Genomic DNA, 23082 nt, shown 5'->3' with positions numbered 1-23082 from the left:
GTGCAAAATGTACTTTGTGTATTAAAAGTATCTTTCACCATATGGTAGTACTGATAATATACACTGTTTAATACTGTGTTGAATGGTCATTATTTTTTATCAAGAAAATGTGCAGTATTTCCCTTTGAAATTAAAGTATGCATATATTTAATACTTACATAATATATATACATTTCTCACAATTTTTCACAGCATCCATTTTTACACGTCGTTGCAGAGTAAACACAGCGCTGTCGCTCCAATAACGCGCACTACACGCTGTGCGTAGGGCACCAAGTCCTGAGGGGGCAACACAAAAAATCATCATAGTTATAATAATTATAATGCCGATATTTTTTCAGTATTGAAATATTAGGCAGCTTTTAGGCATGTATATCACAAAAGAGGCAGAACGAGAGAGATATTTAATTGCTCAAAAACGATGGTCCCCCAGAAATTGAGTAACAACGTACTTCACCAACACTGTTCATTTTACAAATATATATAATATTATCAACATTTCCCATCTAATAATCATATGCAAAACCTCTCCAACATCTAAAGGTTTCACGACGATTTTATTCTTCTTCTGATATTAAAATAGTAAAGTGAGGTCACCACAGTTGTACTAGGTGTGCTTGATTAACAACTCAGAGATTGACGGGGAGCAGGAGTTCAATGGGGATGTGGAAGGTAAACTACTACGACGTAAACCAAATCAAACGCACCCCACTTTTGTTGACTACGCCCACTTCCGGGGTTTCAACCAATCAAGTTCTTCAAAACATTTAGCGGGCGAACTCGAACAGTATCAAGAGTTAAGGAAGAAAATACAAGACTGATTGTTTTGTCTTTAGCTGTTCTTATCAAACTTGTAGTTCAACCGGGTACGTATGACACGTTATCAAACATGACAGCCGAGTTAAAACATCCGTGGTAGCGCTGGTTTGACGTGAGTGAGTTAGCTAGCTTGCCAACATGAAACGCTAAAGCAACAAGTTAACTTCGCTAACCGCTCAGTGGTTTATTGTAAACGTGGTTCCAGGTGTTAGCAGGTCAAGCTCTTTAGGGTGGGGGGTCGTTAGAAAGCTGTCAGATGGCTTGTTGACAGGCATCTAATCCACAGCTTTCTAACGACCCCCTCAATATATGAGACGATGGGGTTGAATTGGTCAGAATTGATTCATCGTCGCTCGAGCCTTAAAGCGCTATTACTGTCACTATTCATTAGTTTGCATTTTGGAGGATGCAGCTAAGACATTTATTGTATATTATTTTGAATTTATATGATATATTATTTATAATCAAATAGTTTATCATGCAATAATATTACATATTCTCTCTAGTCTAAGCTGGTCTGTTTACATTAGTTGCGGTTGTTGAGGACAAAGGATACTAAACTACTAAGACATTGAGTTCTGTGTGGATCAATCATAAAGACAGTAAAACCCACTCATCTTACTCACATACTTGCTTTAACAGATCCATGTGTGTGTGTAAGCCACTGGGTTGATTGACATCATCATCTGCTGACTAGGACCTATAGTTTACACTATTAATGACTGTGTTTATTCATTTCTTTCTGTCTTTAGGATATAGATTATTGAGGGCTGCCAGGAGCACAATGCGGCGCTCAGGAGCTCCCAGCCAGCTCTCGGGTAATGCTTTGAAGAAGCCCCGGTTTATGCCCCCTGGAGCATCTACTTCCTCTCTCGTGGCTGAATCGAAGCCGCTTAGCCCTAAACTTGGTTTAAGCAATGCACTGGAAAAGGTAAATTATTCAAAACGTTTCAGGCTCTGAACACCCACACAGTTGTTTTAAGGGTAGACCTCTTCTCCGGAGTGTGTGGGGCGAGTTTAGACTAATTGATGGACATCTTCCTGAGCCTCCTGTCAGCAGTTTAACCTGTTAAGGTGGGACAAATTACTCCTTTATCTTTCTTTTTGGAAGATGACGTTTTGTGTCCTAATACGTTTCCATCAAAGCTCGAGCTCACGTTCAACCTGAGCGAAGGTCTAGTCAGCCAGAACAACGTAAAACACGAGGCTTAAATCTACACTCGGACCCCTCAGTACTCTTTAGGTTCCCTTCATATTCTTTTCATTGTCCAGTGTAGTTTCAAACATCCTGAGGTTATGAGTTGTCTTTTCTCTTCTTCTCATCTTGCAGGTCCAGAGAAGTCTACCAGCACCAGCGTGTGATGTTCAGCCTAAAGTTGCCCAGCCTGCTCCAGTCTTGTCGAGGGCTCTGGCTCGTGTTCTCAGTGCAGCGGAAAGTAAGGAAAAAGAGGCCGAGTCAGAACATGCCAGCAAAGGTTCAGAAGAGCACAGAGAAGACAACAGACCTGCAGGTAAGACACAACGATGTGTACAGTACCTGTTATGGACAAGAATAGTTTGAATGAATGATTGTGCATCAAAACCACTTTTATGTTTTTTGGGGCCAGCACCTATCCTAGTTTTATTTGTTAAGACAAATATTCACCAGAAAGTTGACGTGTGGGTATATATATATATATATATTAGGGCTGTGAAACGATTAAAAATTTTAATCGGATTAATCACAGGTTTTTGTGGATTAATCATGATTAATCACATATTACCGATATTCTCGGTATATTTTGTGAGAACATAGAGATTTATGACAAAAGACGGATATATACATTTATACATTCTTCTATACAATGGTGCTGCAACTCAGCAGTTATTTAGCAGTTTTCTTCCATATGGAACATTAATACATCTTCATCCTAAACAGAATGTTTAACCCTCCTGTTACCTTTCGGGTCCATTTGACCCCATTCAATGTTTAATGTCGGTGTTCTTTGCAGTAGGGGCGAGATCCCCCTAGCGACGCTGGCACTCAGTGGCACTTGCCAGTAGTTGCCACAGCTACTCAGTGGCACTTGCCAGCACTTGCCAGCAGGTGCCGCAGCTACTCAGTGGCACTTGCCAGCAGTTGCCAGCAGATGCCACTACTAGTCAAAAAGTGCCACTACTAGTCAAAAAGTGCCACTACTAGTCAAAAAGTGCCAGCGGACGGAGGGTCGGCCAGGCGCGTCTGCGGCATGTCTGCGCAGTGACGAGTCTGCGACGACTCAGTGACAAGCTTCACTGAAGTGCCCGTACAGCGGAAGAAATCACTTTCATGATCACAAAATGGAGGAGCTGCGGTTTAGCTAGATAGATAGATAGATAAAATAGCTAGATACACAGATGGATATATATATTATATATATATATATATAATTCGTGTCTTTTTGTAGACTTACTTACAATATGCAATAAGATAGTGCTGTACATTACATATATATATATATATATATATAATTCGTGTCTTTTTGTAGACTTACTTACAATATGCAATAAGATAGTGCTGTACATTACTGCTATACTATATTTAATATTGTTTTGCTTCTATATATTTGTAAGGTGCTGTGATGCTTGAGTTAGGTTTATAAATGCAATTAATGTGATGGTTATTAATTGAATACTAGGCCAACATTAAATTACACATCAAAGCACATATATTTGCTGAATCAATAAAGCTACAGTTGTCATGGGTGTGAACAGAATATGAAAAGAACGAGACGCAGAGAAAGTCAGGAAACAGTATTCACGGAACGTATTTGTAAATATGAAACACATTTAATAAAACAAAACACAACAGGTAAAACAATAAACTCTCATTACGCAACTAATCACAGTGCTTGAATGACCCATCCACCTTGTAACCCTTGTCCATGAATTCCTCAGAAAACCTATTATAATCACTTTGATATTCAAAGTTGAAATCAAAGAGTCTTTCAGCTCCGTCGTCTTCTTCTTCTCCCGCATGTGCTTTTCCGATGGCCAGCTGTTCTGATCGGCCCATTAGCGTCAGTGCGGGTAATGTCACCTTCCCCTTCAAAGGCCATGTCTGGCACCACTTGGCTGCCAACAGAGCATGCTCAATTTTTTGGAATTTTCCAGAATTCTGCATGAGAAGAATATGAACATTACAAAAACACACACCATTTATTTCAAGTACATTTCGTTTTTAAGTCACTTTGACTATACAATATGAAACAATAGCTAAATGTAATTAATTAAGAAAGAAAAGCGATACCTTTTAATTCTAAATCAGCACAGTAATACTGTAGGAGCTATTTATTTTGTGTTAGTATTCAGTTATTCTATTTGTAAGTATTCTTGTTTAATTATTCTAGATGTTTGCCTATTCAGAATATACATATATTTGTTAAATTAAGCCATTTGTCGTTGTTGTCTATGTATACTTAGTCTTTGGTTTGTTCCTTTGTTTATGAATTGGGTAATGCTACTGATTTATCGAACAAATGGCCACTACAAATACTATTTCAAAATGTCTATAGTGATCTGCACTTAATGCTTGTGTACTGTGGCTGGAGTTCCTTGAGCACCATGTATGTTGTTTCAAAACCACAAATGGATGGATGGAGTAGGTGGTAGAAGCAGGATTTCACTGCAGTGTAAATAATATGGTGGTACTCCAATTTGGAGTCCACCAGCAAAGTATGTACAATGTTCCTAGAGTTCTTATATAAAGGAGGGAGACTTTATCCTTTTGTTTAACTGTGTAATTATTTGTTCAGACATGATATATCAGACTTTTAACAATTACCTGTTGGTCTGAAAATATTGGACAACTATGCGCATGCTTTATTGGGTCAAGGACATCATTTACCACAAATAAAAGTAGTAGTAGTAGGCTAGTAGTAGTAGTAGTAGTAAAAGAAGAGGTTTAAATATGAAGTATTACATCTGTAATTATGGCATGAGACTGCCTGGTCCTTTTTGTCTTATTTTTTTTATCAATAAATGTAACAACAATTTTCGTTGGATAAATTATTAACGTAATGTACCGGAAACCATTGACAAGCTCCACTTCTTTGCGTTCAGAATCCAATGGAATTAAGATAATTTCAGATTTGCATGTCACTTCCTGTCGCCGACGGGAGAGTTTTAACAGACATTTGTAAACCACCTTCGTGATAACTATCCTCCATCTGAATAATTTCCATAATATCAGTTACCATCTGATAGCCCGTCACAACCTGGCACGTTGTGGCAATTGTCTAACATCTGATGGCAGTCTGAGATTTTATATATATATATATATATATATATACTTTATTCATCCCCAAGGAGAAATGTGTTGGTCACAGTAGCAGACACAAACTAACATATACACTACCGTTCAAAAGTTTGGGGTCACTTAGAAATGTCCTTATTTTTCAAAGAAAAGCACTGCTTTTTCAATAAAGATAACATTAAATTAATCAGAAATACACACTATACATTGTTAATGTGGTAAATGACTATTCTAGGTGGAAACGTCTTGTTTTTAATGAAATATCTCCATAGGTGTATAGAGGCCCATTTCCAGCAACTATCACTCCAGTGTTCTAATGGTACATTGTGTTTGATAATCGCCTTCGAAGACTAATGGATGATTAGAAAACCCTTGAAAACCCTTGTGCAATTATGTTAGCACAGCTGAAAACAGTTATGCTGGAGATATAAGCTATACAACTGGCCTTCCTTTGAGCTAGTTGATTATCTGGAGCATCACATTTGTGGGTTCGATAAGACTCTCAAAATGGCCAGAAAAAAAGAACTTTCATGTGAAACTCGCCAGTCTATTCTTGTTCTTAGAAATGAAGGCTATTCCATGTGAGAAATTGCAAAGAAACTGAAAATTTCCTACAGCGGTGTGTACTACTCCCTTCAGAGAACAGCACAAACGGGCTCTAACCAGAGCAGAAAGAGAAGTGGGAGGCCCCGGTGCACAACTCAGCAAGAAGACAAGTACATTAGAGTCTCTAGTTTGAGAAATAGACCCCTCACAGGTCCTCAACTGGCAGCTTCTTTAAATGGTACCCGCAAAACGCCAGTGTCAACGTCGACAGTGAAGAGGCGACTCCGGGATGCTGGCCTTCTAGCAGAAACAAGGTGAATGAAAAAGGAATGGCACACTCTGACTCGTGGCAATCATCTGAGAACTACTGGCACTTCTTTGGCGAGTAGTGGCACCTTTCTGACTTCTGCCCCCATCGTGGTGGCATCTGTCTAACTACTGGCTGGTGGCAAGTCTCTGACGCGTCGTGGCACTTCATTGACAACTAGCACTGGCAGCTCGTGGCACCTACCGACACCGAACTAGTGCAATCACTGGCACCGACAACTCAGCGGCAAGTGCCGCTCGGTGCCAGTACTCAGCGACAACTCAGCGGCGTGTTTGCGACGAGTCGCCGGCAGCAACACTCAAGTGGCAGGACAACAGCAAGCGAACGACACTCGCCGAGAAGCTGTGGGTGGAACAACCATTGTTGTTACGACAGATCAGCTGCCGTTAATCAGTTTTATGATCATAGATTGGAGGAGCTCCAGGTTTTTTTATTTACACTTACACTCATATACCATCATATGTATAATATACCCGCCTTTTTAAAATAATAATAATAAAAAAAGATTTGTTTTTTACCATGATCATAGGCCTACTGTTATACCCCCACTATGATACTCTACTCTGAGGAGATGCCACTGTTAGTCTAAAGTTTAATATATTACGAAGTGAAACGTAGTAGAAGCAAAACAATATTAAATATTGTACAGCAGTAATGTACAGCACTATCTTATTGCATATTGTCAGTAAGTGTCTACAAAAAGACAATTATATATATATATCCATCTGTGTATCTAGCTATTTTAGCTATCTATCTATCTGTCTATCTAGCTAAACCGCAGCTCCTCCATTCTGTGATCATGAAAGTGATTTCTTCCGCTGTCCGGGCACTTCAGTGAAGCTTGTCACTAAATCGTCGCAGACTCGTCAATGCGCAGACATGCCGCAGACGCGCCTGGCCGACCCTCCGTCTGCTGGCACTTTTTGACTAGTAGTGGCACTTTTTAACTAGTAGTGGCACTTTTTAACTAGTAGTGGCATCTGCTGGCAAGTGCCGGCAAGTGTCACTGAGTGCCAGTGCTTACACTTTAGACTAACAGTGGCATCTCCTCAAAGTAGAATTTCATGGCGGTATAACAGTATGACATGGTAAAACAATAAATTATATATATATATATATCTTTTTTAAAAATTATTATTTAAGAAAGGCGGGTACATTATACATTTTGTAGCGACCCTGTGAAGTGGCTGTCAATCACAGTGTGGCACCGTGCATGCTGGTCGAGGGGACGTGCCTGTGATTGGCGGAGTAGAGGGGAGGCGGGGTTAACCTGTCGGAAAACGGAAGTTAAGGGTGGTTGACGGGAACCGTTGTTGTTGACGTTCGAGCTGCTAAACTGAGAGGAGCACGCTGTCTGTGTTGGTGGATGCGAGCACGCTGTCTGTGTTGGTGGATGCCTAATAAAGGGAGGATTAATAACGTCGTCCCGTCTCCGTGTCATCAGTGCCATAACGTCCGAGACGTTACTAATATCATGGTATATAAGTGTAATAGATTATGAAGTGAAACGTAGTAGGAGCAAAACAATATTAAATACAGTACAGCAGGAATGTACAGCACTATCTTATTGCATATTGTAAGTAAGTGTCTACAAAAAGACAATATATATATATATATATATATATATATATCCATCTGTGTATCTAGCTATCTATCTATCTATCTATCTAGCTAAACCGCAGCTCCTCCATTCTGTGATCATGAAAGTGATTTCTTCCGCTGTCCGGGCACTTCAGTGGAGCTTGTCACTAAATCGTCGCAGACTCGTCACTGCGGCCGACCCTCCGTCTGCTGGCACTTTTTGACTAGTAGTGGCACTTTTTAACTAGTAGTGGCACTTTTTAACTAGTAGTGGCATTTTTTGACTAGTAGTGGCAACTGCTGGCAACTGCTGGCAACTGCCGGCAACTGCCGGCAAGTGTCACTGAGTGCCAGTGCTTAAACTTTAGACTAACAGTGGCATCTCCTCAAAGGAGAATTTCATGGAGGTATAACAGTATGACATGGTAAAAAATTTAATTATATATTCTTTATTATTAAAGAAAGGCGGGTACATTATACATATCATGGTATATAAGTGTTATATATTACGAAGTGAAACGTAGTAGTAGCAAAAAAATATTCAATATAGTACAGCAGTATTGTACAGCAATATCGTATTGCATATTGTAAGTAAGTCTAAAAAAATACATTATCTATGCAAGTCTGTGGCACTTGCCACTGAGGTGCCAGTGAGGTGCCAGTGAGTTGTCGCTGAGTACTGGCACCGAGCGGCACTTGCCACAGACTTGCCACTGAGGTGCCACTGAGGTGCCAGTGAGTTGCCATTGAGTTGTCGGTGCCAGTGATTGCACTAGCCCTCTCTCGTTCTTTGGGGTCAATTTGACCCCAGGCTGTTTTTCACTGTGTCAAACATATAAGAAATATCAACTTTTTTATTTATTTAAAGGGCTATTTAGGTAGTCAACAAACAAACATAAAGTACCTCACACTTAAACTTGGGAAGCAATATTAATTCTAATAATTTTCTGGAGGTTTTAATTGCTGGGGTCAAATTGACCCCGAGGGTAAAATATGTTCGTAAATGTAAAGGTAACAGGAGGGTTAAACAGAGCATTTTTCTCTTGTTTGTCAACCATTAACTCCACCATGATACAATCTAAAGGTGGACAGATTGACAAGTGACTTTTTTTGCTCGGTCCCGATGCGCGCGCACGGAGCTCTGTGGCGCGCCAGACGGAGATCGATAAGTTTTAACGCAACGCGAAGAGACAGAAATGACATGCTGCTGTGGAGATCGATCAACAACAGACGTTTAGTTTAATAAAAGAAGAAAGACGTGCTATAGAGAACATCTCGCGGCGAGGCAATCTCTTTAATGTGATGCGATCTACCGACACTACGCGCGATCGACTGGCAGGTCGCGATCGACGTGTTGAGACCCTGATCTACAGGAAGTAAAAGTCGTAACAAGGTTTCCGTAGGTGAACCTGCGGAAGGATCATTACCGATGAACAGACCGTCTGCATGAGAGCGGACAGAGTTCAGATTGAAGTGGTGTATTGGAAGCTCATTTTGCAAGTGACTTTTTTTTCGTACCGACGACCAACAACAGACGGATTGGAAGCTCATTCTGCGCATGCGTTAAATGCGTAAAAAAAAAACTAGTTAAACCTGTAATTGAATTAACTGAGTTAACGCGTTATTTTTCACAGCACTAATATATATATATATACAGGACTGTCTCAGAAAATTAGAATATTGTGATAAAGTTCTTTATTTTCTGTAATGCAATTAAAAAAACAAAAATGTCATGCATTCTGGATTCATTACAAATCAACTGAAATATTGCAAGCCTTTTATTCTTTTAATATTGCTGATTATGGCTTACAGCTTAAGAAAACTCAAATATCCTATTTCTAAATATTAGAATATCATGAAAAAGTATACTAGTAGGGTATTAAACAAATCACTTGAATCGTCTAATTAACTCGAAACACCTGGAAACACATTTTCAAATGTTTGATTTTGTTTTGCTGTTATAAATCTTTTTTTTAACTTGGTCTGAGGAAATATTCAAATTTTATGAGATAGGATTTTAGAGTTTTCTTAAGCTGTAAGCCATAATCAGCAATATTAAAAGAATAAAAGGCTTGCAATATTTCAGTTGATTTGTAATGAATCCAGAATGCATGACATTTTTGTTTTTTTAATTGCATTACAGAAAATAAAGAACTTTATCACAATATTCTAATTTTCTGAGACAGTCCTGTATATATATATATATGTGAAAAAAATTACCCATGACATAATTACTTTTGCAATGTTTCTCAGTGTATTCATACCTTATAAGGCTGTATATGTTTTCATGTTTTGGGTTATTTACAATTATTGTGTACTTTAAATGCTTAAGAAACACCGTCATATATATCACTCAGTAAATTCAAACAATTGACTGAGATAATTAAATGCTGCAAGTCTTCATTTTTATAACTAATAGGAAAACATGTCATGAGTTGTAACAGTATTGACATGGTTGCTAAGTTTTTTCTGATAAACTAAATTCATCATGCAGTTGGTTGAGGATATAGTAATAACTTGAATTATATTGATCAGGACCACAATATAGTACTTAAATGCTCCTTGTGGTACCTAACCCACTATTACACATCCGTTATGTGACATAGTCTGCTTTAATAATGACTATAAGAAGTCTGTCTGCAAATCACTGCACTCCATGTTGAGTAATGATTCAGAGATGTGAGAATTAGCTTCACAAATGTTCTGTCTGCAGAAACACTAGTTTATTAAGTCCACACGTTATATAAATGATGGAAACGTGTCATTATTACATATTCTTCATCTCCTGTTCAGATGCTAGTTATGATGAGATAGCTAGTTCCTTATTATACTGGTATACATTTCGGTGGCAAAATCTGTACATGAAGCTTGATGTCTTGTTTTTTAAATTCAGAAACCTTTTTCAGAGGCAGGAGATGCTTTCCCTCTCCTCACAACCTCTGGAGGCTGAAAGACGAATGCCACACAGGTTAATTCCCTGTGTTTACATTCACAAATTCATTGTGAAACATCACCTACAGATTAGCAACCAAAAATAATCGACGACTTTTGCTTTATTTGGCTGCACAATTCTGAACCAGTGTGCACGCAATTTAGCGCGGGCGTGCTCCAGTTTAACGTCCCTCGTGTGTCTCGCGGACGGTATTTTCTTTATTTTGTAATTCAACTATAATAATCCGCGTGACGCCGCGTTAATAATTTAAAGATCTCTTATCTTGCAGCACCCGACTGTCTCTGCGGATACGAATGCAACACACCGCACGTTAAACCAGGCGGGCTGAGTGACAGCAGGTCCAGCATTACGCAAAGGAGCGGGGTAGTGCAGCGGCAGCGCCGGGCAGATTAGGACTGTGCTCGGGATCAGTGAGCCACCGCGTCCCCCTGCACGAGCAACTAGTGCCGCTGGTTTACACCCGAAACACACGCGGTTCCCTCTGCTTCGGTTGCACCACGTATTTCATTGTGTGAACTCGTATGTGTGGTTTATTTTATGCACAAAGGGTATAAGCGCCCCGTCTGCGCGGGTACGCGCAGCGCGCTCTAAAGCCCCTCCCCCACTCGGTTAGTTAAGCCAGCGCTTTATCAAAGCGTCACTCACTAGAGGAAAATAGACCCCTGACCCTAATAACCTGTTATACATTGTTTACAAACTGTTTCCCCCGTTTGTGTCGAGCACAGTGCCGCTGCTGTGTTACAGTGCAGAGGCGGCGTGGCTGCGCGCTGTGCTGTGCTTGGTTTTGGGTTTAGAGAGACCGAGCTGTAAGTAGGTCGGGCTGGGTTTAAGCGGCTTAGCTACGTCAACCTAAGCTGGGAGGAATTCATACAAAGTCCTCCGCGGTAGGCGGGGGCCTAAACGAGGCTGGCCTAGTTAAGCCTGATTCTTATTGTGTGCAGCACAGCCTGTTTTTGTTGTGCAACGTGGCTGAGGGAGAACCAAGGAGTAGTGTGTGAATCCATGCACGTGTTAGACACAGTTTATGTTTGATTTAGAAGGAGAATAGAAGGAAAATGGGAAATGTATGGGAGTAAGACCAGTGTTGGCTTCATCACCGTGGACCAGGAGAAGCCAGGAGCAGGGACCAAAAAAAAGACTGGTGGGAAGAGTGAGGAGACTTAGTATCGAGTGGTTGCTGAGCTGCAACAGCCATAGGCCTGACTCAATCTGTGAGAGTGCGCTATGCTATAAGATGGCAGCCAGCTCTGTGTTTCTGTCTAGTATGGTGGGTAAAGCTCGCTCCTCCAACTTCACCCTATCTGAGAAGCTGGACCTGTTGAAGCTGGTCCGCCCTCACATCCGCATCCTGGAGGAGCACACCAACAAGCATGCGGTCATCGTGGACAAGAACAAGTGCTGGGACACTGTTGCTGAGCAATACAATGCCTTGGGAGGGGACAGACCCCATCGCACCGCTCAGGGCCTCAGGACCCTCTACAAGAGGCTAAAGGAGTCAGCCAAGCAGGAAGTGATGCAGCAGAGACACGCCCAGCCAGAGTACAGATCGAGCATCTCTGAGCCAACCAGGAAAATTATGGAGATGATCCCTCACCTGTTTCATCATGTGCCGATCCATGAAAAGGACCAGGCACTACGCAGGTACAGTGTGAAATTCACCTACGATCACAGGCACACATTTCTATACAAACGCAACTGTTGAGGGAGAGTTCAACAAGCACATGCATCCTTAACGGGATGCAGTCACAATACTGATTCAACCGTTGGAGGAGTGACAGGAGAGGCTGAACTCAAGGTTTCAAAGACCAATTAAATTACAAACTCACAACGCCAGGCTAAAAATTAAAATAGAGTTTGTACTGCTTTTTGTTTTAGTGTTTTAGACAACAATGCTTTTAGTAGTTTGTTTTTTGGTCAGGTACATTCACCCGGAAAATACGTAACTCTTGTTTTTAAATTGACTAGTTTGCCAATTTTTTTTTTTTTCATAAACAAGACGATTACAAATCACAAATTGGACCCAAAAAAGTGATGTTTAGAAACTGGATCAGGTTTTTAGTGCAAAAGAAATAAAGGAGGCCAAGACTGATTATATTCATTAGTTTGGGAAAAGTACATGGTAAACAACAACATCTTTGAATTGTTATTTTAATAGTTGCACCTACCTAAAAATCCCTATCCCAAAACATTTTATTATTTGTAATTCTACAAATCAGCAAGGAAATTATAGTATCTGTGAGGCTGTAATCAGCAATTTTTTATTTATTTTTTACTTCGGTGAATCATTTAATTTTCTCTCGGCTACTCTTAGTCACGGTTCCTTTTGATTGATTAATGAAGTGTACGCCAACAGGTCTGCACACGTACACACCAAATAGACAAAATCTCCATTGTTTGAGCACTTCAGTCTCATATTTGTATCCTTTGTTCCATTTTTAGATTAATATACAGCAAACACAACTCTCCTGTGGAACATCCTGGCAGCAGCTCCTCTCTGGCCGGACTCCAGGATTACTCGGCAGCTGTCCCAAGTATCCCCCACGAGGTGGTCCAGCTGGACCCTGAAGAGGATGTTAAACCACCGCCAGACCTCCCTATGCTCTCCACACACACAGAATCGGTGCTGGACGGTGGCCAGGAGGGGGAGGAGGAGCAGGACATGGGTAGCAGCGTTCATGATTTTGAAGCATCACTGTCTTCCGTCCCGTCCTCCGTTAATCTCCCCCTCTCCCCCTCGCCGCTGCCCTTACGCCACGACCTCTACCCCAATGACATCGACCCTCACCACGAGCCCGACCGGTTTCGCTCTCTGCACAAAGAGGAGCACGAGTTGGTGTTGGCCAATCACAGGAAGGTTGCCATCTACCTGGAGGAGAAGAGGGAGGGGCTGAAGAGGAAACAGGACCTGGAGGAGGAACTTCTGAGAGCCAAGATCAAAGTGGAGAAAATAAAGGCTGCTCGGCTGAGAAACGGACTGCCAATTCCTCTATAAAGAGCATGAATGCGCACAACTGTGTGCAGCGTTAGAAAGGGAGAGGCTCTGAGGAGATTACAGTGTGGAGAAGAGGCTGAGGAGCAATCACACAACAGTTTCATGTTTGAGAACTTTCATTTCTCTTGGAAACATCGTGCCTCATACAGACGCTGAATGCCTATTTGCATATTGCAGGATGAGGCTCACTTGTGTCGCCATCAGTCTGTGTTTATCACTGTTGTGTTGAAGATGTATCCTCATCACTCTTATTGACAGAAGCGGCAACAGACCTTGTAAATGCTCAATTTACAAACACTGTGACTGGCCAAAATAGATTAAATATATATGAACGTCTAGCTATTTGGAAGGGAAAATAATAGGAATAAATGGATTGTACCATGATGGTGCTTCTGCTCAGATCTGCCACCACTTTAAATGTACTACCACCATTTACTGTAATGACTCACTGGAGTGTGAGTCTCCCCAGATTAATCGGGGGCATTATTAGCACTTTTTAAAATTCTTAATGAAAATATTAACGTGATCTGGCATCTGTAAAAATCTGATGTGAGAAACTGAAAAAAATCATTTCCGTTTTGCAATTATAGGGAAACAAACTATGGCGCTACAGCCAAGGTCTGTAGGTAAGAAGTGCTCTAATCAAACGGTTACAATTACATTATTTAGAACTGAGAAATATTCTGAAGCCCAGGATTGAAGTCAAACTGTCGAAGGCCTTAACCACGAGATGCTAATGATTACAAATCCTGTTAATGAATTTACACGGAAGTGAGAGAAATCCTTTCCGGTTGCTGAATCGATCAAAAGAAGGGAGATGTGGACTTGTTTTGTGATGTTATTGTTATTTAATGTGTGTGACTACAACATTTATATATATTTATATACTGTGATGTAAGTTTCTTTTACACTTTGTCCAAATGTAAACTTTTTCTATTAAAAAAAAAAGTAAGTTTAATTAGCATTTCTTTGTGTATTACAAGTCAAACAGGCATCCACTCAAATGTTATTTTTCTTAATTGGGTTCCTCTACATCTTATATCTGTGTTTGTGGTAGACTTGGTGCAGCGGGGCCCTCTGCTGGTGAGGTTTGTATTAGATCTTTGTGTTTGACTGTTGTATGTCTTTGTGTTACAGGAGTGGATGGATACCCTCTGTTGACCTCCGGGTCTACGCAAACCGCTCAGCCTCCAGCGGGCTGCAGTCAGGACGGAGTGCGTTACTTCAGTGTGATGTGGTGTAAAGCCAGTAAGAAGAAACACAAACGCTGGGAGGGCGACGCGGTCATGGTCACAAGAGGACGCACAGCCACACTCAAAGATATGGAGGGCAAGGACATTGGAAAGGGTGAGACCGAGACACCAGAATTTAATACATTTTTATTTTGTCATATCTTAGTCTGGGAGGAGGAGCAGTGTGACTGCAGCCCATGTTGCCTGCGGCAGTTAAGAACATCATCAACATAAGTCCCTCTAAATTATAATAACATATTTACTACCAAGTCATCTTGTAGAGAAGAAGTATTAGGCTCCGCCTCCTCCAGTAATGTAACCATGTGATGTTGGAGTAGTGAGGACACCTTGAGGACACCTGTTTACTTCTGCAGAAAGTGTGAGTGTGTCAGCTGGTGTAAAGTTGTTTAGGCTTAACCTTCAAAAGTGACTGATGGAGCAAATTATTTAATCTGGTTTTACTCATGGATTTTGTAATGCCAAATAGGTTATGTTATTTAAACTGATATTTCAAGGTTTTTCTTAAACCTCCAACCTTTTGTTTTTGAACAGTTGGAGCAACAAACGGGGAACATTTATCATCATGATCTAAATGAGTTTGAAATGTCAAACTCATTTAGATCATTTCTCCCAATACACATAATCATTGTAAGCCAATTGGTTCTGGTTGTGCATGCTTGTTTAGGAAGTGGCTACAAGGTGTCGGAGCTGGCCTCCCTGTCCGAGGGAGAGAGCTTGATGATCGGGGGGAAGGAGGTGGAGGTGATGGGGGTCATATCTGCTGAAGACTTCGCCAGGGGCCGTTGCTTCCAAGAGGTCCAGGTCCAGAACGAGGAGCTGCTCACGCAGTCGGCTCCACCTCCCTCTCGTTGCTCTGTGTCCAAACGTTTCTGCTCCCCGACCCTGTTGGGGACAGCAGATCCTCCTGGATCCAAACTGGTGGTGGAACAGGTCTGCAGACCTCGCCATGACCCACTGGCTCCAGGTATATTTTTGACCCTTTTTGGCATCTTCTGATTTCTGAGAAGATTTGACTTCTCCCATCTTGTTATATACAAATATTGTGTATCTACACACTCTTTTCCAGGTGCACTGGTGATGCCTCGTCCTTCGGCCAATCACCAGTGGCTTAACAACAAGTCTGGTCTTCCTGTGGTTGATGTTGTTGTCGACCCGTTCCTCACTAACCAGCTGCGACCTCACCAGCGAGACGGCCTTCTCTTTCTCTACGAGTGCGTCATGGGCATGAGGTAATGGCGCTTGTTCCCGTAGCATCTTGTCACAGGCTGTTTAAAGACATGAATCTGTGTGCAGAAAAAGCATTAACGCCATTGTTAGGATTCCTAATCCATCTTATTGTGTGTTTTACTGCGTGTGCTTCAGAGCTGTGGGTCACTATGGGGCTATCCTGGCTGACGAGATGGGTCTGGGGAAGACCCTCCAGAGCGTGGCACTGTCCTGGACGTTTCTTAAACAAGGACCGTACGGTGGGAAACCAGTGACTAAGCATGTACTTGTGGTCACTCCTGGCAGCCTCGTGCACAACTGGGCTGCAGAGTTCAACAAGTGGCTGGGCCGTGAGAGGATCAGCGTCTTCACTGTGGACCAGGTGTGCAGGGAGAAGGATATTCTTTTCTTTTGGATTTACTAAGTTTAAGCAGCATAGGTAGAAAGATTTGTATTAAATCAGAAGTTTCAGGTTCAAATGGTCACGCAGCAAAGTCATTTTATTCATGAAATACAATACTCATAAGCTCATTGTTTAAGAGAATTCAGCCCGTTATCAAAGAGAGCAACATGAGTAATAATGGTATATACATATATAATGTATTTAACTTTTCCTGGCCTAATGTCTTTTTGAAAAGAACTTTGAAGTATCCGGTTCACTGACTTACCTTAATGTTAGGTAACGTATGAAGTCATTAATATACATCCTTTGTTGACATAGGACCACAGGATAGAGCAGTTTGTGCTCTCCACTCTGCACAGCGTCCTTGTGATCAGCTATGAAATGCTGCTGCGCTGCCTGGAGCAGGTATGCTCCCCTTCTGTCTCCCTGTCAAGTGTGCCTGGTACAAAATCCCCATCCATCATCTTTTTGTTTTGTTAAAAGTATTTCATCATGCTTTCAGGTTCAGAAAGTGGAGTTTGGCCTTGTGATTTGCGATGAGGGCCACAGACTGAAGAACAGCAGCATCAAAACGTCCTCGGCCCTCAGCAGCCTGCACTGCAGCCGCAGAGTCATACTGACAGGTGCACACTCATTCTGAGAGAGCGACGCAAGAGATGGGCACTCTCTAAGGACTCTCTGATGAACCACATTGTCTTTGTTTTGAAGGCACCCCAGTCCAGAATGACCTGCAGGAGTTCTATGCAATTATAGACTTTGTTAACCCAGGGATTCTCGGGTCGTCCACCGCATACAGAAAAGTATACGAGGAGCCAATTCTACGCTCCAGACAGCCCTCCTGCTCAGAGGTAATGCGACCTCTCGCTTGTGACAACTGACAACTGTCGGGCATTAAACCTGATTTTGAATCTGTCTCCGCCAATAGGAGGAGAGCGCTTTGGGAGAAGAGCGAGCAACAGAGCTCTCTCGCCTGACTGGCATGTTCATCCTGAGACGAACACAGGAGATCATCAACTGCTACCTGCCCCCTCGCCTCGATTGGACGCTGTTCTGCGCACCGTCCCCTCTGCAGCGCGAGCTGTACACACATCTTCTCTGCCACAGAGTCTTCAGAGGCTGCTTTCAGGGCTCCACGCAAACTCACACACACCTGGCCTGCATCACTGCACTGAAGAAGCTCTGCAACCACCCGGGTCTGCTCTACAGCTCTGCCAAGGTTAAGACCTCTGTGAGCGGTGCGGGAACCTGCATCTAGCGTTCAGATATTATAATATAATGATGGTTGAACTTAGACTGAGCATTCACGCTGTGGTCAAAGTAGTCTGCGTTTATGTTGGTGATTTACCAGTCCTAACTGGGTTATGTGTTGCAGGAAAGAGCCGGCAGTGGTTCAGTGGAGAACACTTTATACGAGGGCTTGGTTGAGCTCTTCCCAGAATCCTACTCTTCAAGTGGATTTAACACGGCCGACTCTGGGAAACTTCTGGTTCTGTCGGACATCCTGACTTCAATCAGACAACTCAGCCCTTCAGACAGGTGTGGTCGTGTGCATTTGTGTATTTATTTAGCATTTTTGTGCATATATGTACTGACAAAGAATGTGTTGCTCATGCAGGGTGGTCGTAGTGTCCAACTATACTCAGACGCTTGACCTGCTCCAGGATTTGTGTGTAAATGTGGGCTACACCTTCTGCCGACTCGATGGACACACCCCCACCAACCAGAGACAACGGCTGGTGGATGGTTTTAACAGTCCACACTCTCAGAACTTCCTGTTTCTGCTGAGCTCCAAAGCAGGTGGCGTGGGGCTTAATCTGGTGGGTGCTTCCCACCTGGTGCTGTACGATATCGACTGGAACCCGGCTAATGACATTCAGGTAAGACTTGTGAAACACTCTTGGCTCGTCTGTGAGATTCGCTTGGTTTGCTCTGGTCCACTTCATCATGGCAGATGTGAAATGTTACCATGAATTCTTAAGCTAATCCACTATTAAATCAGCTGCTAAATTAAGCAATGTTATACGTGATCTATATATGAAATGTATGCGCTAGTCATTTAGTAACCGTAGTAACACTTTATCAAATGTAAGTGGGGTGGGAAGTGATAAGGAGTTCTACCAAGGTGTGTTGTACTTGTGTCCTAACTGCTTTTTTATTTATTTAACCTTTTAAGTAACCAGATTTAGTAACCAGATTTTGTTCAAATCAATTGAGAACCAATTCTCAATCCCAGGATGACCTGGGCAGCAGAGACGAGTCAATACGAGACTAAATAAATCGAAAGTTGAGTTGTAGTCTCACCACATATTTCTAATCCATTATTTTTTGGCGGACTTTTAACTATAAAACATAAATATACACCTAAAGAGCTCCATAACTTACTTTCAGTCACCAAAATGTTATTTTACCACTTTGGTCCAACTGCTGATGACACTAACGCTGTTCAGTGAATGTGTTACGGGTCGGTATGCGTGACTTCATGCTTCCAGCTCTGGGTTGTGAAGATGGACTGTGGCTCTTTCTTTCGTTCCTTCATGTTGACCAAATGAACTGAACTGCAGCTGTTACGTGATGCATTTGGATTACATCACGTAACCAGCAGATGGTGCTGTGCACATTTGTGTAATTCCCCCTCTGCTCTGTCCAGGCCATGGCTCGAGTGTGGAGAGATGGACAGAAGAAGACGGTGCACATTTATCGTCTCCTCACTGCAGGTCTGAACACGCGGCCGCACGCGACGAGCAAAGATATGGAACAAAAGATGATCCAGTCTGATGTGAATCTTTACGTCTGTGTGTGTGTGGTCCTTCCTCCCAGGCACCATTGAGGAGCGAATGTTCCAGAGACAGGTGTCCAAACAAGGGCTCTCTGGGACGGTGATCGACCTGGGCAAAAGGGCGGAGCACACCAGCTTCTCCACCAGTGAACTGCGAGATCTTTTTAGCCTGACTGACACGCTCTCTCTAACACACGACCTGCTGAACTGCAGCTGTGTCATGGACGGCTCAGTCCAGCGTAAGCAGACGGGCGACGCGCTTCACACACCAGCTGCCGCTGCCGCTATTTCAGTTAGCTGACACTCAACTTTCTCTTTTTCTCTCATCCTCAGCTGTCTTGGGGGACGAGGAGCCGGTTTCTGATCGGCCGTGCCAGCTCGGTCGTCAAGGTGACCGCGGAGGGGCGCAGCAGAAGCATCTCAGCATGTCCGAGTTGATGCAATGGAGACATTTCTCTGGTGACACGCACACCTTCTCAGACCCTTACCTGGATCAGTCACGAAGCCACATCACCTTCGCCTTCCAGACCACCATCTCTCACACAGCGCTGTAAACCAACACAATCTACATGACACTCGATGTAGATCACACACATGCTACCTATAGATGAATCTCACACACACACACATGCTACATATAAATGAATCTCACACACACATGCTACATATAGATGAATCACACACACACACATGCTATCTATAGCTGAATCACACATATGCTACCTATCGATGAGTCACACACACACACATCTACCTATAGATGAAACACACACATGCTACTCTGCGTGTCTTCAGGCTTGCTGGGCTTTGTTGGCAGCCTGGCTACAACATAAGAATAAACAGTGCTGCAAACAGCAATCTGTGACATTTGTGAGGTCCTGTGCGTTTTCTTTATTTATTCAGACATTTACTAAAACCCTTTTTTCAATTAATGGTATTTAGAAGGAATATTTCTAATAAACTGGCTTTTAATGAGTTAAAACACATTTTTGTTGACTGAAGAATTCTTCTTTGGGAAAACAGTGCATTTTAGATGAAGTTTGTATGTTTTATATCCTTTTACTGCAAAAAAATGAATTAAATAATAATAATAAAGCAAGCAAGAGTTAATCCTGTATCCACCTCGAGTCATATATGCTGCGTGAATTAAAGGATTTATATTGTTATGAGATGTTTAGATGCCAAAGACCCTGGGTGGTATGCAGAGTTTGTGTCAACAACCATCCTTAGAAAACCATCTAGTTTGTGTCTGCAGGGAGTGTGTCCTCTGGAGCTGCATCTTCTGATAGAATGAAGACTAACCAGTTCAAGCCCTAATGTTGGGCTATAATGTCGTTTTATTTGACATAGTGATCATAGTCTGATCTTGTTTGGATAACCCTGGTCTGTTCATGCACTTAAGCACATATATGCTGCATTTACATTTACAGTTATACATGATTGGGTCCTAACCACTCTGCATGATTGTTAAGCAACTTAGTTGTGCTGTAAGTGCGTCTCTGGGATGATCAGCTTTCCGTTATATATATATGGATATGCCAGTTGTAGCTTTGTGGGCGTGGTGTCCTGAGGACAGCGTGGTGCTTATGCAGACCCCTGCTGTTTCTCTGTGGACGCAGTGTGACTTCAAACTGTAAACGTCCAATGCCAGAATGCAAAGTTTACAAATTGCATTTATGAATTAAATATATTCCTCAGTAAGCTTGTGGAGTCTCGTGCAGGCCGCTTGAAGCCCATGAGTTTGGGATATTAAACCGACACTCAGAATCTTCAGTCACGCAACGACCATAGTTGTGTAGGTATTTCAGTCCGGACCGAGCTGGTGGACTGAAACAGGCGGACCTCTCTGGAGCCGGAGACAGAAACCACTGGTGGCATATCAACTGACCCGGCTTTGCTAATGTAATATACCGTCTGTTGAAGAGGAATCCTGTTTTGTGTTGCAGCCTTTTGTTTTGGACACGTGTTTGGCCGACGAGTGCCACTCGTCCACTTGGGATATTGATCCAAATCCCTCCTCCACTCGTCTCAGAGGCCCTGTGCTGCTGAGTCCATGAGTCAGAATGGTTCTGTCGCTCTCTGTAAAGCTCTTACTGGCCGCGTTGCCGATCCCTCTTTTAAACCGTGTGTCCCATCCAGCCAACTCCAGGACCCGGCGTACGGATGGAGTGAATGACTTTCCTGGAAGGGGAGAAAGATGCAGTTGTTGGGACGGAGAGACTGAATCCAACATTTAAAATGTATTCCTCTGTGGGAGATATGAACACACCGTAGAGTTCAGATGGCCACGCCTCTCGTATTGACCCACACCGAGTTCACAACTCTCGTATTTCTTTGGTTTTCGGTCCTAGTCATTGACGTTAAAGCTGCACATGTTTCTAGAGGAGATATTAAGATACTGGTGCGTCAGTACTTCACAGGGTTTGTTTGTGTTTTAGTTTAGTTGTATTCTCCGAGGTTGATGGCACCAGACTGGATACATCTGATAATCAAGACATTTTACATCTGATAATCAAAACATTTTACATCTGATAATCAAGACATTTTACATCTGATAATCGAGACATTTTACATCTGATAATCAAGACATTTATTACTGACAGAGTTCAGATATCCTCAGCAGCTCACTGTCCTTTTTAAAATACAAGTTCAGGCCCAGTTTGCTGGACTGCTCTCCCTTCAGATGAGCTGAGTGATATTAATTACTCTAATTTTGATGTTCTGCTTCACTCTTTGTTATTATGGCCTCTTCTGTACTGCTTCTAGAAGTTTAGAGAGCGATGCCGAGAAGCCAGAACATGTCGACCACATTTACTTTGCCTCTGTTTTTATTTTAAAATCTAAAAAGAAGAGCTTATCCAAGCCGATACATTTCAAATTGGATTGAAATATAATTGAGGTTTGAGGTACACATGCAACCCACCATTAGGATTGTTAGTTTCTCTACTGCTTAGTACAGGCCTATTCAACTAGCGGCCCGCGGGCCGGATACGGCCCGTTTGAGTTTAACTACGGCCCGCAAATCAGTATAGCTTGGTAAGAAAAAATAAAACTGACGGACACGCCTCTTTTATACATTGAGACATCTAACCCAGAGCCATTGAGTTTCACTGTTGCCTCAACCAAACCTGTATGGTTACATCTTTATGTTACGCACCCGTGTTGGTTGCCGGTGTTACACCCCTACTGGTTTTCAAACCTACTGGTTTCCCTGCGCGTGCGTTGTGTTCTCTTAACATCTGCAGCGGGGCTCTGTCTCGCTCACCAGATTCGTCACACATTCACAAACATATTGCTGGAGATCTTTAAGCCACCGTTCATATCCATTTCGGCGATTACGATTGTATAAGTGAGCAGCGCATCACAGCCACGGATGAAGAAATACATTTTCGAAAAAAGAAAAAAAGATCGCCCGACCTGGTTTCGATCCCTTTCACGCAAAAGGAGTCTGCACTCAAAGACATGCAGTCTGTGCGCTGCGCCACCAGATATTAGTTTCAGCTCAAGTAATTTATATATTGATGCATTAAGTCACATTTCTTATGTTTTCATGGGAACAGTTTGGTTGAAGGGATCTGAAACAACTGGTTACCTTGAGCGGATATTTACACTTTGAAACATGTTTATAGTGATGCTTGTTCGCAACACTTTTGCCACACAATACCGACGCATTTTCGTGTGTGACTGTTTACCTGTGGAAATATACATTACTGTTTTTCATTTTTAGCCATTATTTTATCAATATTCTGTGCGGCCCTCACACCCCCCGTGATTTTCTTATTCGGCCCACTTGCTACTGAAGTTGAATAGCCCTGGCTTAGTACAACAGATTTGATGCTTACAGCTGAACAAATTTGAGGATTTGTTGTTCGTTCTTTTTGTAAATCCGTGAACTGAATTGCTTTGAGTTTTGTTCTGTTTGTTGGACACAATAAACTATTCTGAGATGTTT

The 23082-nt window shown here is 42.3% G+C and overlaps 1 protein-coding gene across 7 annotated transcripts in view; it reads left to right on the top strand.

Annotated features, from left to right (window-relative positions):
- The window catches only part of rad54b (RAD54 homolog B), a 25313-nt gene extending 2231 nt beyond the window's left edge, over nucleotides 1-23082 (top strand). Inside the window, exons 1-16 of one of the 7 annotated variants that reach the window (XM_056443685.1) lie at nucleotides 812-866; nucleotides 1572-1750; nucleotides 2150-2330; nucleotides 14630-14839; nucleotides 15410-15709; nucleotides 15812-15974; nucleotides 16258-16333; nucleotides 16673-16759; nucleotides 16857-16977; nucleotides 17063-17202; nucleotides 17280-17582; nucleotides 17727-17890; nucleotides 17970-18231; nucleotides 19002-19068; nucleotides 19172-19369; nucleotides 19464-23082. In XM_056443685.1, coding sequence (XP_056299660.1) covers nucleotides 1604-1750; nucleotides 2150-2330; nucleotides 14630-14839; nucleotides 15410-15709; nucleotides 15812-15974; nucleotides 16258-16333; nucleotides 16673-16759; nucleotides 16857-16977; nucleotides 17063-17202; nucleotides 17280-17582; nucleotides 17727-17890; nucleotides 17970-18231; nucleotides 19002-19068; nucleotides 19172-19369; nucleotides 19464-19684 — 2640 coding nt within the window. In that variant the 5' untranslated portion in view covers nucleotides 812-866; nucleotides 1572-1603 and the 3' untranslated portion in view covers nucleotides 19685-23082. Of the gene's footprint in view, nucleotides 1-811; nucleotides 867-1571; nucleotides 1751-2149; nucleotides 2331-11224; nucleotides 12142-12939; nucleotides 14451-14629; nucleotides 14840-15409; nucleotides 15710-15811; nucleotides 15975-16107; nucleotides 16334-16672; nucleotides 16760-16856; nucleotides 16978-17062; nucleotides 17203-17279; nucleotides 17583-17726; nucleotides 17891-17969; nucleotides 18232-19001; nucleotides 19069-19171; nucleotides 19370-19463 lie in introns of those variants that run through there. The other 6 variants (XM_056443684.1, XM_056443682.1, XM_056443683.1 and 3 more) reach the window with 6 other exon arrangements.

Source organism: Pseudoliparis swirei, chromosome 22 (assembly GCF_029220125.1).
Source record: "Pseudoliparis swirei isolate HS2019 ecotype Mariana Trench chromosome 22, NWPU_hadal_v1, whole genome shotgun sequence".
NCBI classification, from domain to species: domain Eukaryota; kingdom Metazoa; phylum Chordata; class Actinopteri; order Perciformes; family Liparidae; genus Pseudoliparis; species Pseudoliparis swirei.
The sequence above is the reverse complement of the archived record's forward strand: the minus strand, read 5'-3'. Positions and strand labels throughout refer to the sequence as shown.